The following is a 20,431-nucleotide window of genomic DNA, read 5'->3' on the forward strand; positions in this document are numbered from 1 at the left end:
CCCTCTTTTTTAATATATATATACAATTTTTTTTTAAATATATATTTTTTTATTTCTTTTTTCTTTTTATTAAAGGGTCCCCACCTTTTTTATATATATATATATATATATATATATATATATATATATATATATGTATATATATATATATATATATATATATATATAACAATTTTTTTTTTTTTTTGTAAGGGGTCCCCGGTGCAACCACCCAATTCGTCAATTCGTGGTGGCACACCCCCCCCCCCGCTTCTCAATTTGAGGCGGCAGCACCCACATCCCCCCCCCCCCCCGGTTCTCTGCTCCAGGAGGCCCATGCCTGAAGCGGTGTAAGGGGCCCCATAATTCCGGATGTCCTGCCCTGCCAACGCCCCCTTCGGAGAAAAATCCACGGAAAAGTCGGCTGGAAGTGCGATGGTGCGTGCGAGGCTTTAGATAATATCGGGGGGATTGTGTGTATGGATCAGGCAGAAGATATATACAATATACGACGTGACATTATGGATCAGGCAGAAGATATATACAATATACGACGTGACATTATGGATCAGACAGAAGATATATACAATATACGACGTGTCATTATGGATCAGGCAGAAGATATATATACAATATACGACGTGTCATTATGGATCAGGCAGAAGATATATACAATATACGACGTGGCATTATGGATCGGGCAGAAGATATATATACAATATACGACGTGTCATTATGGATCAGACAGAAAATATATACAATATACGACGTGGCATTATGGATCGGGCAGAAGATATATACAATATACGACGTGGCATTATGGATCAGGCAGAATATATATACAATATACGACGTTGCATTATGGGTCAGGCGGAAGATATATACAATATACGACGTGTCATTATGGATCAGACAGAAAATATATACAATATACGACGTGGCATTATGGATCAGGCAGAAGATATATACAATATACGACGTGACATTATGGATCAGGCAGAAGATATATACAATATACGACGTGGCATTATGGATCAGACAGAAAATATATACAATATACGACGTGGCATTATGGATCGGGCAGAAGATATATATACAATATACGACGTGTCATTATGGATCAGACAGAAAATATATACAATATACGACGTGGCATTATGGATCGGGCAGAAGATATATACAATATACGACGTGGCATTATGGATCGGGCAGAAGATATATATACAATATACGACGTGTCATTATGGATCAGACAGAAAATATATACAATATACGACGTGGCATTATGGATCGGGCAGAAGATATATACAATATACGACGTGGCATTATGGATCAGGCAGAATATATATATACAATATACGACGTGTCATTATGGATCAGGCAGAAGATATATACAATATACGACGTGGCATTATGGATCGGGCAGAAGATATATATACAATATACGACGTGTCATTATGGATCAGACAGAAAATATATACAATATACGACGTGGCATTATGGATCGGGCAGAAGATATATACAATATACGACGTGGCATTATGGATCAGGCAGAATATATATACAATATACGACGTTGCATTATGGGTCAGGCGGAAGATATATACAATATACGACGTCGCATTATGGATCAGCCAGAAGATATATACAATATACGACGTGACATTATGGATCAGGCAGAAGATATATACAATATACAACGTGACATTATGGATCAGGCAGAAGATATATATACAATATACGACGTCGCATTATGGATCAGGCAGAAGATATATACAATATACGACGTGACATTATGGATCAGGCAGAAGATATATACAATATACGACGTGACATTATGGATCAGGCAGAAGATATATACAATATACGACGTGACATTATGGATCGGGCAGAAGATATATACAATATACGACGTTGCATTATGGATCAGGCAGAAGATATATATACAATATACGACGTCGCATTATGGATCAGGCAGAAGATATATACAATATACGACGTGACATTATGGATCGGGCAGAAGATATATACAATATACGACGTCGCATTATGGGTCAGGCAGAAGATATATACAATATACGACGTGACATTATGGGTCAGGCAGAAGATATATACAATATACGACGTGGCATTATGGATCAGGCAGAAGATATATACAATATACGACGTGACATTATGGATCAGGCAGAAGATATCTACAATATACGACGTCGCATTATGGATCGGGCAGAAGATATATACAATATACGACGTCGCATTATGGGTCAGGCAGAAGATATATACAATATACGACGTGACATTATGGGTCAGGCAGAAGATATATACAATATACGACGTGGCATTATGGATCAGGCAGAAGATATATACAATATACGACGTGGCATTATGGATCAGGCAGAAGATATATACAATATACGACGTCGCATTATGGATCAGGCAGAAGATATATACAATATACAACGTCGCGGCGCATTATGGATCAGACAGAAGATATATACAATATACGACGTCGCATTATGGATCAGGCAGACGATATATACAATATACGACGTGACATTATGGGTCAGGCAGAAGATATATACAATATACGACGTCGCATTATGGATCAGGCAGAAGATATATACAATATACGACGTGACATTATGGATCGGGCAGAAGATATATACAATATACGACGTGACATTATGGATCAGGCAGAAGATATATACAATATACGACGTGACATTATGGATCAGGCAGAAGATATATACAATATACGACGTCGCATTATGGATCAGGCAGAAGATATATATACAATATACGACGTCGCATTATGGATCAGGCAGAAGATATATACAATATACGACGTGACATTATGGATCAGGCAGAAGATATATACAATATACAACGTCGCATTATGGATCAGGCAGAAGATATATACAATATACAACGTCGCATTATGGATCAGGCAGAAGATATATACAATATACGACGTGACATTATGGATCAGACAGAAGATATATACAATATACGACGTGACATTATGGGTCAGGCAGACGATATATACAATATACGACGTGACATTATGGATCAGGCAGAAGATATATACAATATACGACGTCGCATTATGGATCAGGCAGAAGATATATATACAATATACGACGTCGCATTATGGGTCAGGCAGAAGATATATACAATATACGACGTGACATTATGGGTCAGGCAGAAGATATATACAATATACGACGTGACATTATGGATCAGGCAGAAGATATATACAATATACGACGTCGCATTATGGATCAGACAGAAGATATATACAATATACGACGTCGCATTATGGATCAGGCAGAAGATATATACAATATACGACGTGACATTATGGATCAGGCAGAAGATATATACAATATACGACGTGACATTATGGATCAGGCAGACGATATATACAATATACGACGTGACATTATGGATCAGACAGAAGATATATACAATATACGACGTGACATTATGGATCAGGCAGAAGATATATACAATATACGACGTGACATTATGGATCAGACAGAAGATATATACAATATACGACGTGACATTATGGATCAGACAGAAGATATATACAATATACGACGTGACATTATGGGTCAGGCAGACGATATATACAATATACGACGTGACATTATGGATCAGGCAGAAGATATATACAATATACGACGTCGCATTATGGATCGGGCAGAAGATATATACAATATACGACGTGACATTATGGATCAGACAGAGATATATACAATATACGACGTGGCATTATGGATCAGACAGAAGATATATACAATATACGACGTCGCATTATGGATCAGACAGAGATATATACAATATACGACGTCGCATTATGGATCAGACAGAGATATATACAATATACGACGTGACATTATGGGTCAGGCAGACGATATATACAATATACGACGTGGCATTATGGATCAGGCAGAAGATATATACAATATACGACGTCGCATTATGGATCAGGCAGAAGATATATACAATATACGACGTGACATTATGGATCGGGCAGAAGATATATACAATATACGACGTGGCATTATGGATCGGGCAGAAGATATATACAATATACGACGTGACATTATGGATCAGCCAGAAGATATATACAATATACGACGTGGCATTATGGATCAGGCAGAAGATATATACAATATACGACGTGACATTATGGATCAGGCAGAAGATATATATACAATATACGACGTCGCATTATGGATCAGGCAGAAGATATATACAATATACGACGTGACATTATGGATCAGGCAGAAGATATATACAATATACGACGTGGCATTATGGATCAGGCAGAAGATATATACAATATACGACGTGACATTATGGATCAGACAGAAGATATATACAATATACGACGTGACATTATGGATCAGGCAGAAGATATATACAATATACGACGTGACATTATGGATCAGGCAGACGATATATACAATATACGACGTGACATTATGGGTCAGGCAGAAGATATATATACAATATACGACGTGGCATTATGGATCAGGCAGAAGATATATACAATATACGACGTCGCATTATGGATCAGGCAGAAGATATATACAATATACAACGTCGCATTATGGATCAGGCAGAAGATATATACAATATACGACGTGACATTATGGATCAGACAGAAGATATATACAATATACGACGTGGCATTATGGGTCAGGCAGACGATATATACAATATACGACGTGACATTATGGGTCAGGCAGAAGATATATACAATATACGACGTGACATTATGGATCAGGCAGAAGATATATACAATATACGACGTGACATTATGGATCAGGCAGACGATATATACAATATACAACGTCGCATTATGGATCAGGCAGAGATATATACAATATACGACGTGACATTATGGGTCAGGCAGACGATATATACAATATACGACGTGACATTATGGATCAGGCAGAAGATATATACAATATACGACGTGGCATTATGGGTCAGGCAGAAGATATATACAATATACGACGTGACATTATGGATCAGACAGAGATATATACAATATACGACGTCGCATTATGGATCAGGCAGAAGATATATACAATATACGACGTCGCATTATGGATCAGGCAGAAGATATATACAATATACGACGTCGCATTATGGATCAGGCAGAAGATATATACAATATACGACGTCGCATTATGGATCAGGCAGAAGATATATACAATATACGACGTGACATTATGGATCAGGCAGAAGATATATACAATATACGACGTGACATTATGGATCAGGCAGAAGATATATACAATATACGACGTGACATTATGGATCAGACAGAGATATATACAATATACAACGTCGCATTATGGATCAGGCAGAAGATATATACAATATACGACGTGACATTATGGATCAGACAGAGATATATACAATATACGACGTGACATTATGGGTCAGGCAGACGATATATACAATATACGACGTCGCATTATGGATCAGACAGAAGATATATACAATATACGACGTGGCATTATGGATCAGGCAGAAGATATATACAATATACGACGTGACATTATGGATCAGGCAGAAGATATATACAATATACGACGTGACATTATGGATCAGGCAGAAGATATATACAATATACGACGTGACATTATGGATCAGGCAGACGATATATACAATATACGACGTGACATTATGGATCAGGCAGAAGATATATACAATATACGACGTGACATTATGGATCAGGCAGAAGATATCTACAATATACAACGTCGCATTATGGGTCAGGCAGACGATATATACAATATACGACGTGACATTATGGGTCAGGCAGAAGATATATACAATATACAACGTCGCATTATGGATCAGGCAGAAGATATATACAATATACGACGTGACATTATGGGTCAGGCAGAAGATATATACAATATACGACGTCGCATTATGGATCAGGCAGAAGATATATACAATATACGACGTCGCATTATGGATCAGGCAGAAGATATATACAATATACGACGTGACATTATGGATCAGGCAGAAGATATATACAATATACGACGTCGCATTATGGATCAGGCAGAAGATATATACAATATACGACGTCGCATTATGGATCAGGCAGAAGATATATACAATATACGACGTGACATTATGGATCAGGCAGAAGATATATACAATATACGACGTGACATTATGGATCAGGCAGAAGATATATACAATATACGACGTGACATTATGGATCAGACAGAGATATATACAATATACGACGTGACATTATGGGTCAGGCAGACGATATATACAATATACGACGTCGCATTATGGATCAGGCAGAAGATATATACAATATACGACGTGACATTATGGATCAGGCAGAAGATATATACAATATACGACGTCGCATTATGGATCAGGCAGAAGATATATACAATATACGACGTCGCATTATGGATCAGGCAGAAGATATATACAATATACGACGTGACATTATGGGTCAGGCAGAAGATATATACAATATACGACGTTGCATTATGGATCGGGCAGAAGATATATATACAATATACGACGTGACATTATGGATCAGGCAGAAGATATATACAATATACGACGTGACATTATGGGTCAGGCAGACGATATATACAATATACGACGTGGCATTATGGATCGGGCAGAAGATATATACAATATACGACGTCGCATTATGGATCAGGCAGAAGATATATACAATATACGACGTCGCATTATGGATCAGGCAGAAGATATATACAATATACGACGTCGCATTATGGATCAGGCAGAAGATATATACAATATACCATGTCGCATTATGGATCAGGCAGAAGATATATACAATATACGACGTGACATTATGGATCAGGCAGAAGATATATACAATATACGACGTCGCATTATGGATCAGGCAGAAGATATATACAATATACCATGTCGCATTATGGATCAGGCAGAAGATATATACAATATACGACGTGACATTATGGATCAGGCAGAAGATATATACAATATACGACGTGGCATTATGGATCAGGCAGAAGATATATACAATATACGACGTGACATTATGGATCAGGCAGAAGATATATACAATATACGACGTGGCATTATGGATCAGGCAGAAGATATATACAATATACGACGTGACATTATGGATCGGGCAGAAGATATATACAATATACGACGTCGCATTATGGATCAGGCAGACGATATATACAATATACGACGTCGCATTATGGATCAGGCAGAAGATACCGTGTTTCCCCGAAATTAAGACCGGGTCTTATATTAATTCTGGCTACAAAAAACACACTAGGGCTTATTTTCAGGGGATGTCTTATTTATTCATGGTATGTACAAAAAAAGTTTCTCCCCCTGTCAGCTCTGGAGTCAGCATTGTGAAATTCTGTAATCCCAAAAATAAACCTTTGTTTAAAGACCTTAGAAAATGTTGTAATCCGTTCTGTAAAAAGATAATATCATGTGCAGTGTGTCTCCTTGTGGAAAATACCTTACTTACAGTGCCGCTTGCCGCTCACGTGACCCGCTGGAGCTCTTCTTCCCTACTCCAAATACTGCAGAGGGAGGGGCCCAAGATCCCCAATGACGTCAGCCCCACTCTGAGTACTGCAGTGGGTAGGGGCTTAATAAAGTTTTAGTGAAAAAAAAAACAGCTGACATCAGCCGGGAGGAGAGGAGAAGAGCTCCGGCGGGTCACGTGAGTGCCCAGCAGTGGTGTAAATAAGGTATTTTCCACAATAAAGTTACAAAAGGAAGACACACTGCACATTATATAATCTTTTTACAGAACGGATTACATGTTTTTACAAGGACTTTAACTAGGGCTTATTTTTGGGGTAGGGCTTATATTGCAGCAATCCCAGAAACTCACGCTAGGTCTTATTTTCGGGGTAGGGCTTATTTTCGGAGAAACAGGGTATATACAATATACGACGTGACATTATGGATCAGGCAGAAGATATATACAATATACGACGTGACATTATGGATCAGGCAGAGATATATACAATATACGACGTGGCATTATGGATCAGGCAGAAGATATATATACAATATACGACGTGGCATTATGGATCGGGCAGAAGATATATACAATATACGACGTGACATTATGGATCAGGCAGAAGATATATACAATATACGACGTGGCATTATGGATCAGGCAGAAGATATATACAATATACGACGTGGCATTATGGATCAGGCAGAAGATATATACAATATACGACGTCGCGGCGCATTATGGATCAGGCAGAAGATATATACAATATACGACGTGACATTATGGATCAGGCAGAAGATATATACAATATACGACGTCGCGGCGCTCCTCAGACCTGTATGGAAGTTGATGACGATGTCCAGGATGTAGAGGATATCACACAGGTAGTCCAGGCTCAGCCAGACGCTCAGGTAGTCGTACTGCAGCTCTGAGAAACAGGACCTGGCGGGAGAAGTACAGAGCGATCGGCATCATCAGGGCGACTAAGAAAGAACTCGCTGCTTTTATTTTTTAACCCCTTGCTTACCGGCCACTTAACTCCCCCCCCCCTCCCCTCGCCTCCTGCCCAGGCCAATTTTCAGCTTTCAGCGCCGTCAGACTTTGAATGACAATTGCGCGGTCATACTACACTGTACCCAAATGAAAATGTTATAATTTTTTCTGAAATTTCGAATTTTTTCAATTTTCGAAAAATTTTATTTTCGTATTTTCAAAATTTCAGAATTTCGGAAATTCAGAATTTGGAAATTCAGAATTTCCGAAATTCGGAAATATGAAAATTCGGAAAATTCATTAAAAAACTAATTGCACATGTCTACTGATAGGCAACAGTGGGATAGATTCAGGTACAATTGCGCTTTTTTTACGGAGGCGCAGGGCAACGTTTTTGCCCTGCGCCCCCGCAAATTTACTGCGCTGCCCTTGATTCACGGAGCAGTAGCTCCGTAAATTACGTGGGCGCGCCGGCAAAATGCCCGGCGTAAGCGCGCGCTATTTAAATGATCCCGTAGGGGGCGGGAATCATTTAAATTAGGCGCGCTCCCGCGCCGAGCGTAGAGCGCATGCTCCGTCGGGAAACTTTCCCGACGTGCATTGCGGCAAATGACGTCGCAAGGACGTCCTTTGCTTCCAAGTGAACATGAATGGCGTCCAGCGCCATCCACGAATCACTTACGCAAACGGCGTAGATTTCAAATATCGCAACGCGGGAACGACGGGTATACTTTAGCGTAAGGCTGCCCCTTCTAATAGTAGGGGCAGCCAATGCTAAAGACGACGTACGGAAACGATGTAACTCGGGCTCGCGCAACATTGTGAATCGGTGTTAGTATGCAATTTTCATACTATACGCTGAGCACAATGGGAGCGCCCCCTAGCGGCCATCGCAAGAATGCAGCCTAAGATATGCGTGGCATAAGAGCCTTATGCCACGCAGATTTTAGGCTGCAGTCGGCGTTACGATGTTCATGAATCAGGAGCATTCGTAACGCCGGAGCAAGTCAGCAATTGCGCTGCGTAACTATGGTTACGCAGGCGCAATTGCTCTCTGAATCCGGGCCAGAGATTTCATTTGGTGATATTTGATCACCTCTGCGCGTTTTTATTCTTTGTAAAAAAAATAAGGCTGAATTAAAAATAAATGCAGTGGCCCAGATTCTTAAAGGACTCACGACGGCGTAGCGCCATGTACGCTGTCGTAAGTCCAAATGTTAGCTGTCGTATCTATGCGCCTTTTTCTTACAATCAGTTCTGCATAAATTCGGCTAAGATACGAGCGGCGTGAGTCTCTTACACCGTCGTATCTTAGGGTGCATATTTACGCTGGCCGCTAGGTGGTGCTTCCGTAGATTTCCGCGCCGAATATGCTAATGAGCTAGATACGCCGATTCACGTACATGCGCCCGGCGCATCAAGATACGTCATTTACGTAAGACATACGCCGGCGTAAAAAAGTTACCCCTCGTAAAGCAGGGGTAAGTCATGTTAGGTATGGACGTCGGAAACGTACGAACCGCGTCTGATTTTACGTCGTTTGCGTAAGTCGTCCGGGAATGGGGCCGGATGTAAGTTGCGTTCACGTCGTCTAGGCATTGAGCAGGCGTAATTTAATTTGAAAATTCGACGTGATGCTGAGCGTGCGCGCGCATGCGCCGTTCGATAAAAGCGTAATTTACGTGGGGTCATGCTTAGTTTACATAAAACACGCCCCCCTGTTCCTCATTTGAATTAGGCGCGCTTACGCCGGCACATTTACGCTACGCCGCTGCAACTTTAGACGCAAGTGCTTTGTGAATACAGCACTTGCCTCTCTAAGTTGCGGCGGCGTAGCGTAACTACGATACGCTACGCCTGCCTACATTTACGCCGCTGACTGAGAATCTGGCCCATTGTATTTTGTTATAAAATGTTGCAAACAAGTAATTTTTCTCCTTCGTTGATGTACGCTGATGAGGCTGTACTGATGGGCACCAATAAGGCGACACTTGTGGGCACTGATAGGCGGCACTGGTGGGTGGCAGTGATAGCTGGCAGTAATGGGCACTGATGGGTTGGCAGTGATGGGCACTGATTGTAAAATTCTATAACAAAATATAAAACGGTCAATCAGTGCCCATCACTGCCAACCCATCAGTGCCCATCACTCCCACCCATCAGTGCCCATTACTGCCAGCTATCACTGCCACCCACCAGTGCCGCCTATCAGTGCCCACCAGTGCCACCTTATTGGTGCCCATCAATGCAGCCCATCGGTGCTCATCAGTGCCACCTTATCAGCGTACATCAATGAAGGAGAAAAATTACCCGTTTGAAAAATGTTATAACAAAATTTAAAACGGTCGATCAGTGCCCATCACTGCCACCTCCCAGTGCCACCTATCAGTGCCGCCTATCAGTGCCCAACAGTGTTGCCTTATCAGTGCCACCTCATCAGCATACATCAATGAAGGAGAAAAATTACCCATTTGAGGTCTGCGCTGTGACTGTCATTCGGCCATAGCACGGGCCCAAGGTTGGTTGTGCCCTGTATCGGCTGGTTGTAGATCCCCTGGACCCGGAACTTGGCACACATGTAGCCCCAGTTCTCCTCTACAAGGGTGCAAAGTTTGTTGTTTAGGGGACCTACGGCCGGGGAGCACCGATTTTTCAAATCCGGGCACCCCTTCCATAGACTCCCATGTGAAACGTCAGTCTAGTCATGGGCACAGTGAGGCACGGGCACAGTAAGTCATGGGCACAGTGAGGCACGGGCACAGTAAGTCATGGGCACAGTGAGGCATGGGCACAGTGAGGCAAAGTGAGGCATGGGCACAGTGAGGCACAGGCACAGTGAGGCACAGTGAGGCATGGGCACAGAGAGGCATTGGCACAGTGAGGCATGGGCACAGTGAGGCACAGGCACAGTGAGGCATGGGCACAGAGAGGCATTGGCACAGTGAGGCACAGTGAGGGGTGGGCACAGTGAGGCATGCAGATGGGCACCCTAGGCTTATACTCGAGTCAATACGTTTCCCAGTTAATTGTGGTAAAATTCGGTCCTCGGCTTAACCACCTTTCTCAAGTTCCCTCCCGGGGGGTCAGGGCCCTGAAAGGTTGTCATCCTCCTCCCATTTACATTGGGTGCCGCCCACCTATCATTATCTTCTGAGCCGAGACCAGTGGCTCTGCGATTGGTGGAATTTGGATTTATATCTTGGCAAAGCTCTTGAGAACGTCGGGAAGTGTCCATGAGCTCCTCATTACCTGCAGATGATGATGACCCAGTTGTAGGTGACGGGAAGGACCATGACGGTGATCCAGGCGTAGTACAAGTCCCTGGAAGGGTCCAGAATAAAGGAGCGCCTCCTGGTGCTGGAGGGAAAAACAGCGAAGGTCAGAGATTTCCCCATATAGGGTCCAATTATCCCTCCCTTCCCCCATATAGGGTCCAATTATCCCTCCCTTCCCCCCCATATAGGGTCCAATTATCCCTCCCTTCCCCCATATAGGGTCCAATTATCCCTCCCTTCCCCCATATAGGGTCCAATGATCCCTCCCTTCCCCCATATAGGGTCCAATTACCCCTCCCTCCCCCATATAGGGTCCAATTATCCCTCCCTTTCCCCATACAGGGAACAATTATCCCTCCCTCCCCCATATAGGGTCCAATTATCCCTCCCTTCCCCCATATAGGGTCCAATTATCCCTCCCTTCCCCCATATAGGGTCCAATTATCCCTCCCTTCCCCCCCATATAGGGTCCAATTATCCCTCCCTTCCCCCATATAGGGTCCAATTACCCCTCCCTCCCCCATATAGGGTCCAATTATCCCTCCCTTTCCCCATACAGGGAACAATTATCCCTCCCTTCCCCCATATAGGGTCCAATGATCCCTCCCTTCCCCCATATAGGGTCCAATTATCCCTCCCTTCCCCCATATAGGGTCCAATGATCCCTCCCTTCCCCCATATAGGGTCCAATTATCCCTCCCTCCCCCATATAGGGTCCAATTATCCCTCCCTTCCCCCATATAGGGTCCAATGATCCCTCCCTTCCCCCATATAGGGTCCAATTACCCCTCCCTCCCCCATATAGGGTCCAATTATCCCTCCCTTTCCCCATACAGGGAACAATTATCCCTCCCTCCCCCATATAGGGTCCAATTATCCCTCCCTTCCCCCATATAGGGTCCAATTACCCCTCCCTCCCCCATATAGGGTCCAATTATCCCTCCCTTCCCCCATATAGGGTCCAATTACCCCTCCCTCCCCCATATAGGGTTCAATTATCCCTCCCTTCCCCCATATAGGGTCCAATTATCCCTCCCTTCCCCCATATAGGGTCCAATTATCCAAGAGCACCCCGTGTCATCTAGCGGCTCCTGTGCCCCCCGTGTCATCTAGGGGCTCCCACTCACCCCGTGTCATCTAGGGGCTCCCACTCACCCCGTGTCATCTAGGGGCTCCCACTCACCCCGTGTCATCTAGGGGCTCCCACTCACCCCGTGTCATCTAGCGTCTCCCACTCACCCCGTGTCATCTAGGGGCTCCCACTCACCCTGTGTCATCTAGGGGCTCCCACTCACCCCGTGTCATCTAGGGGCTCCCACTCACCCTGTGTCATCTAGGGGCTCCCATGCAATCTAGGGGCTCCCGTGCACCCCAGAGCACCCCATGTCATCTAGGGGCTCCTGTGCACCCCGTGTCATCTAGCGGCTCCCACTCACCCCATGTCATCTAGGGGCTCCCACTCACCCCGTGTCATCTAGCGGCTCCCACTCACCCCGTGTCATCTAGCGTCTCCCACTCACCCCGTGTCATCTAGGGGCTCCCATGCAATCTAGGGGCTCCCGTGCACCCCAGACCACCCCGTGTCATCTAGGGGCTCCCGTGCAGCCCAGACCACCCCGTGTCATCTAGGGGCTCCCACTCACCCCGTGTCATCTAGGGGCTCCCACTCACCCCGTGTCATCTAGGGGCTCCCGTGCACCCCAGAGCACCCTGTGTCATCTAGGGGCTCCCATGCAGCCCAGAGCACCCCGTGTCATCTAGGGGCTCCCACGCAGCCCGTGTCATCTAGGGGCTCCCGTGCACCCCAGAGCACCCCGTGTCATCTAGGGGCTCCCACTCACCCCGTGTCATCTAGGGACTCCCACTCACCCTGTGTCATCTAGGGGCTCCTGTGCACCCCGTGTCATCTAGGGGCTCCTGTGCACCCCGTGTCATCTAGGGGCTCCCACTCACCCCGTGTCATCTAGGGGCTCCCACTCACCCCATGTCATCTAGGGGCTCCCACTCACCCCGTGTCATCTAGGGGCTCCTGTGCACCCCGTGTCATCTAGGGGCTCCTGTGCACCCCGTGTCATCTAGGGGCTCCCACTCACCCCGTGTCATCTAGGGGCTCCCACTCACCCCGTGTCATCTAGGGGCTCCCACTCACCCCGTGTCATCTAGCGGCTCCCACTCACCCCGTGTCACCTAGGGGCTCCCACTCACCCCGTGTCATCTAGGGGCTCCTGTGCCCCCCTGTGTCATCTAAGGGCTCCTGTGCAATCTAGGGGCTCCCACTCACCCCGTGTCATCTAGGGGCTCCCATGCAATCTAGGGGCTCCCGTGCACCCCAGACCACCCCGTGTCATCTAGGGGCTCCCGTGCACCCCAGACCACCCCGTGTCATCTAGGGGCTCCCGTGCATCCCAGAGCACCCCGTGTCATCTAGGGGCTCCCACTCACCCCGTGTCATCTAGGGGCTCCCACTCACCCCGTGTCATCTAGGGGCTCCCACTCACCCCGTGTCATCTAGGGGCTCCTGTGCAATCTAGGGGCTCTCGTGCACCCCGTGCCATCTAGGGACTCCCACTCACCCCGTGTCATCTAGGGGCTCCCACTCACCCCATGTCATCTAGGGGCTCCCGTGCACCCCAGAGCACCCCATGTCATCTAGCGGCTCCCACTCGCCCCATGTCATCTAGCGGCTCCCACTCGCCCCATGTCATCTAGGGGCTCCCACTCGCCCCGTGTCATCTAGGGGCTCCCACTCGCCCCGTGTCATCTAGGGGCTCCCACTCACCCCGTGTCATCTAGGGGCTCCTGTGCAATCTAGGGGCTCCCACTCACCCCGTGTCATCTAGGGGCTCCCACTCACCCCTGTGTCATCTATTGGCTCCTGTGCACCCCGTGTCATCTAGCGGCTCCCACTCACCCCGTGTCATCTAGCGGCTCCCACTCACCCCATGTCATCTAGGGGCTCCCACTCACCCCGTGTCATCTAGCGGCTCCCACTCACCCCCTGTCATCTAGGGACTCCCACTCACCCCGTGTCATCTAGGGGCTCCCATGCAATCTTCAGAGCACCCCGTGTCATCTAGGGGCTCCCATGCAGCCCAGAGCACCCCGTGTCATCTAGGGGCTCCCATGCAATCTTCAGAGCACCCCGTGTCATCTAGGGGCTCCCGTGCATCCCAGAGCACCCCGTGTCATCTAGGGGCTCCCATGCAGCCCAGAGCACCCCGTGTCATCTAGGGGCTCCCACTCACCCCATGTCATCTAGGGGCTCCCACTCACCCCATGTCATCTAGGGGCTCCCACTCACCCCATGTCATATAGGGGCTCCCACTCACCCCGTGTCATCTAGGGGCTCCCACTCACCCTGTGTCATCTAGGGGCTCCTGTGCAATCTAGGGGCTCTCGTGCACCCCATGTCATCTAGGGGCTCCCGTGCACCCCAGAGCACCCCGTGTCATCTAGGGGCTCCCACTCACCCCATGTCATCTAGGGGCTCCCACTCACCCCATGTCATCTAGGGGCTCCCACTCACCCCATGTCATCTAGGGGCTCCCACTCACCCCGTGTCATCTAGGGGCTCCCACTCACCCCGTGTCATCTAGGGGCTCCCACTCACCCCATGTCATCTAGGGGCTCCCACTCACCCCATGTCATCTAGGGGCTCCCACTCACCCCATGTCATCTAGGGGCTCCCACTCACCCCGTGTCATCTAGGGGCTCCCACTCACCCCGTGTCATCTAGGGGCTCCCACTCACCCCGTGTCATCTAGGGGCTCCCACTCACCCCATGTCATCTAGGGGCTCCCACTCACCCCATGTCATCTAGGGGCTCCCACTCACCCCATGTCATCTAGGGGCTCCCACTCACCCCATGTCATCTAGGGGCTCCCACTCACCCCGTGTCATCTAGGGGCTCCCACTCACCCCGTGTCATCTAGGGGCTCCCACTCACCCCATGTCATCTAGGGGCTCCCACTCACCCCGTGTCATCTAGGGGCTCCCACTCACCCCGTGTCATCTAGCGGCTCCCACTCACCCCGTGTCATCTAGCGGCTCCCACTCACCCCGTGTCATCTAGCGGCTCCCACTCACCCCATGTCATCTAGGGGCTCCCACTCACCCCGTGTCATCTAGCGGCTCCCACTCACCCCCTGTCATCTAGGGACTCCCACTCACCCCGTGTCATCTAGGGGCTCCCATGCAATCTTCAGAGCACCCCGTGTCATCTAGGGGCTCCCGTGCACCCCAGAGCACCCCGTGTCATCTAGGGGCTCCCATGCAGCCCAGAGCACCCCGTGTCATCTAGGGGCTCCCACTCACCCCATGTCATCTAGGGGCTCCCACTCACCCCATGTCATCTAGGGGCTCCCACTCACCCCATGTCATATAGGGGCTCCCACTCACCCCGTGTCATCTAGGGGCTCCCACTCACCCTGTGTCATCTAGGGGCTCCTGTGCAATCTAGGGGCTCTCGTGCACCCCATGTCATCTAGGGGCTCCCGTGCACCCCATGTCATCTAGGGGCTCCCACTCACCCCATGTCATCTAGGGGCTCCCACTCACCCCATGTCATCTAGGGGCTCCCACTCACCCCATGTCATCTAGGGGCTCCCACTCACCCCATGTCATATAGGGGCTCCCACTCACCCCGTGTCATCTAGGGGCTCCCACTCACCCCGTGTCATCTAGGGGCTCCCACTCACCCCGTGTCATCTAGGGGCTCCCACTCACCCCATGTCATCTAGGGGCTCCCACTCACCCCATGTCATCTAGGGGCTCCCACTCACCCCGTGTCATCTAGGGGCTCCCACTCACCCTGTGTCATCTAGGGGCTCCCACTCACCCCATGTCATCTAGGGGCTCCCGTGCACCCCAGAGCACCCCGTGTCATCTAGGGGCTCCCACTCACCCCGTGTCATCTAGGGGCTCCCACTCACCCCATGTCATCTAGGGGCTCCCACTCACCCCATGTCATCTAGGGGCTCCCACTCACCCCATGTCATCTAGGGGCTCCCACTCACCCCATGTCATCTAGGGGCTCCCACTCACCCCATGTCATCTAGGGGCTCCCACTCACCCCGTGTCATCTAGGGGCTCCCACTCACCCCGTGTCATCTAGGGGCTCCCACTCACCCCGTGTCATCTAGGGGCTCCCGTACACCCCAGAGCACCCCATGTCATCTAGGGGCTCCCACTCACCCCATGTCATCTAGGGGCTCCCACTCACCCCGTGTCATCTAGGGGCTCCCACTCACCCCGTGTCATCTAAGGGCTCCCACTCACCCCGTGTCATCTAGGGGCTCCCACTCACCCCATGTCATCTAGGGGCTCCCACTCACCCCGTGTCATCTAGGGGCTCCCACTCACCCCGTGTCATCTAGGGGCTCCCACTCACCCCGTGTCATCTAGGGGCTCCCACTCACCCCGTGTCATCTAGGGGCTCCCGTACACCCCAGAGCACCCCGTGTCATTTAGGGGCTCCCACTCAACCCTGTGTCATCTTGGGGTTACCATGCACCTCACAGCACCCCGTGTCATCTAGGGGCTCCCGTGCAATCTAGGGGCTCCTGTGCACCTCAGAGCACCCTGTGTCATCTAGGGGCTCCCGTGCAATCTAGGGGCTCCTGTGCACCTCAGAGCACCCTGTGTCATCTAGGGGCTCCCGTGCAATCTAGGGGCTCCTGTGCACCCCGTGTTGTCTAGGGGCTCCCACTTACTAGATGACACAGGGAGCACTGAGCTCACAAGGTGACACATGATGCTGTGGGGGGTGCCGTGCCGGGACAATGGAGGGGGGGGGGGAGAATCACGTGCCCCAGGCGCGGTGTCCAATATTGTGGAGGTGGACAACACAACAAAATGTACACAAACTTGGAACATATCACAAAATGTGTAGCGAGACACCACACTATAGTGCATGGCAGCAACTCGGAAATATAAATGGGCCCCCAGGGGCCACCTCTTGTATGTCCCTGGTAACATTTCAGGGAAGGATTGTTCTCCATACCTGGAATTCTCCGTGTTCTCCAGAGGTTTGGTCCAGGCCGTGATCTCCTCCTTCTCCATTCTCGTCTCTTTCTTCATCCTCTCCCCTCGATGAGACATCATCTGTGCCAGAGAATTCATGGTGGCGGGACGTCCCCCCGACAACCCGAGTCCCCCCGACAACCCGAGTCCCCCCGACACCGAAATCCTCCCAACCCCCCAGCACCGAAATCCTCCCAACCCCCCAACACGGCTGTATGTGATCTCTCAGGGCTGTGATCACCTGCGTGTGTCTCACTGAGCCATGGAAACGTCTGAGAGTCACCCGACTCCCCCGAGACACGAGAGTCACACCTGATACCGGAAGGATGCTGATTACCAGAGCTCCGCCCCCTCACCTGAACATTAACACCTGGAGACACTTCATCCAATCCGAATATAGAACAGGAACACCTGAACACTGCACACCTGGAGACACTCCATCCAATCCGAATATAGAACAGGAACACCTGAACACTGCTCACCTGGAGACATTCCATCCAATCCGAATATAGAACAGGAACACCTGAACACTGCTCACCTGGAGACACTCCATCCAATCCGAATATAGAACAGGAACACCTGAACACTGCTCACCTGGAGACACTCCATCCAATCCGAATATAGAACAGGAACACCTGAACACTGCACACCTGGAGACACTCCATCCAATCCGAATATAGAACAGGAACACCTGAACACTGCTCACCTGGAGACATTCCATCCAATCCGAATATAGAACAGGAACACCTGAACACTGCACACCTGGAGACACTCCATCCAATCCGAATATAGAACAGGAACACCTGAACACTGCACACCTGGAGACACTCCATCCAATCCGAATATAGAACAGAAACACCTGAACACTGCTCACCTGGAGACATTCCATCCAATCCGAATATAGAACAGGAACACCTGAACACTGCTCACCTGGAGACATTCCATCCAATCCGAATATAGAACAGGAACACCTGAACACTGCACACCTGGAGACATTCCATCCAATCCGAATATAGAACAGGAACACCTGAACACTGCTCACCTGGAGACATTCCATCCAATCCGAATATAGAACAGGAACACCTGAACACTGCTCACCTGGAGACATTCCATCCAATCCGAATATAGAACAGGAACACCTGAACACTGCTCACCTGGAGACATTCCATCCAATCCGAATATAGAACAGGAACACCTGAACACTGCTCACCTGGAGACACTCCATCCAATCCGAATATAGAACAGGAACACCTGAACACTGCACACCTGGAGACACTCCATCCAATCCGAATATAGAACAGGAACACCTGAACACTGCACACCTGGAGACACTCCATCCAATCCGAATATAGAACAGGAACACCTGAACACTGCTCACCTGGAGACATTCCATCCAATCCGAATATAGAACAGGAACACCTGAACACTGCTCACCTGGAGACATTCCATCCAATCCGAATATAGAACAGGAACACCTGAACACTGCTCACCTGGAGACACTCCATCCAATCCGAATATAGAACAGGAACACCTGAACACTGCTCACCTGGAGACACTCCATCCAATCCGAATATAGAACAGGAACACCTGAACACTGCTCACCTGGAGACATTCCATCCAATCCGAATATAGAACAGGAACACCTGAACACTGCACACCTGGAGACACTCCATCCAATCCGAATATAGAACAGGAACACCTGAACACTGCTCACCTGGAGACACTCCATCCAATCCGAATATAGAACAGGAACACCTGAACACTGCTCACCTGGAGACATTCCATCCAATCCGAATATAGAACAGGAACACCTGAACACTGCTCACCTGGAGACACTCCATCCAATCCGAATATAGAACAGGAACACCTGAACACTGCTCACCTGGAGACCCTCCATCCAATCCGAATATAGAACAGGAACACCTGAACACTGCTCACCTGGAGACACTCCATCCAATCCGAATATAGAACAGGAACACCTGAACACTGCTCACCTGGAGACACTCCATCCAATCCGAATATAGAACAGGAACACCTGAACACTGCTCACCTGGAGACATTCCATCCAATCCGAATATAGAACAGGAACACCTGAACACTGCTCACCTGGAGACACTCCATCCAATCCGAATATAGAACAGGAACACCTGAACACTGCACACCTGGAGACACTCCATCCAATCCGAATATAGAACAGGAACACCTGAACACTGCTCACCTGGAGACACTCCATCCAATCCGAATATAGAACAGGAACACCTGAACACTGCACACCTGGAGACACTCCATCCAATCCGAATATAGAACAGGAACACCTGAACACTGCTCACCTGGAGACATTCCATCCAATCCGAATATAGAACAGGAACACCTGAACACTGCTCACCTGGAGACATTGTATCCAATCCGAATATAGAACAGGAACACCTGAACACTGCACACCTGGAGACATTCCATCCAATCCGAATATAGAACAGGAACACCTGAACACTGCTCACCTGGAGACCCTCCATCCAATCCGAATATAGAACAGGAACACCTGAACACTGCTCACCTGGAGACATTCCATCCAATCCGAATATAGAACAGGAACACCTGAACACTGCTCACC

General features: G+C 48.0%; 1 protein-coding gene across 1 annotated transcript in view; it reads right to left on the reverse strand.

Moving 5' to 3' along the window:
* The window catches only part of CNGA4 (cyclic nucleotide gated channel subunit alpha 4), a 31,590-nt gene extending 13,657 nt beyond the window's left edge, over positions 1-17,933 (reverse strand). Inside the window, exons 1-3 of the mRNA XM_040334110.1 lie at positions 17,801-17,933; positions 11,774-11,881; positions 8,367-8,473 (exon numbers count right to left, since the gene is read on the reverse strand). Of these exons, the coding sequence (XP_040190044.1) occupies positions 8,367-8,473; positions 11,774-11,881; positions 17,801-17,919 (334 nt within the window). The 5' untranslated portion in view covers positions 17,920-17,933. The remainder of the gene's footprint in view (positions 1-8,366; positions 8,474-11,773; positions 11,882-17,800) is intronic.
* Positions 17,934-20,431: the final 2,498 nt, after the last annotated feature.

The sequence above is a fragment of the Rana temporaria genome, assembly GCF_905171775.1.
Source record: "Rana temporaria chromosome 2 unlocalized genomic scaffold, aRanTem1.1 chr2h, whole genome shotgun sequence".
Classification (NCBI taxonomy): domain Eukaryota; kingdom Metazoa; phylum Chordata; class Amphibia; order Anura; family Ranidae; genus Rana; species Rana temporaria.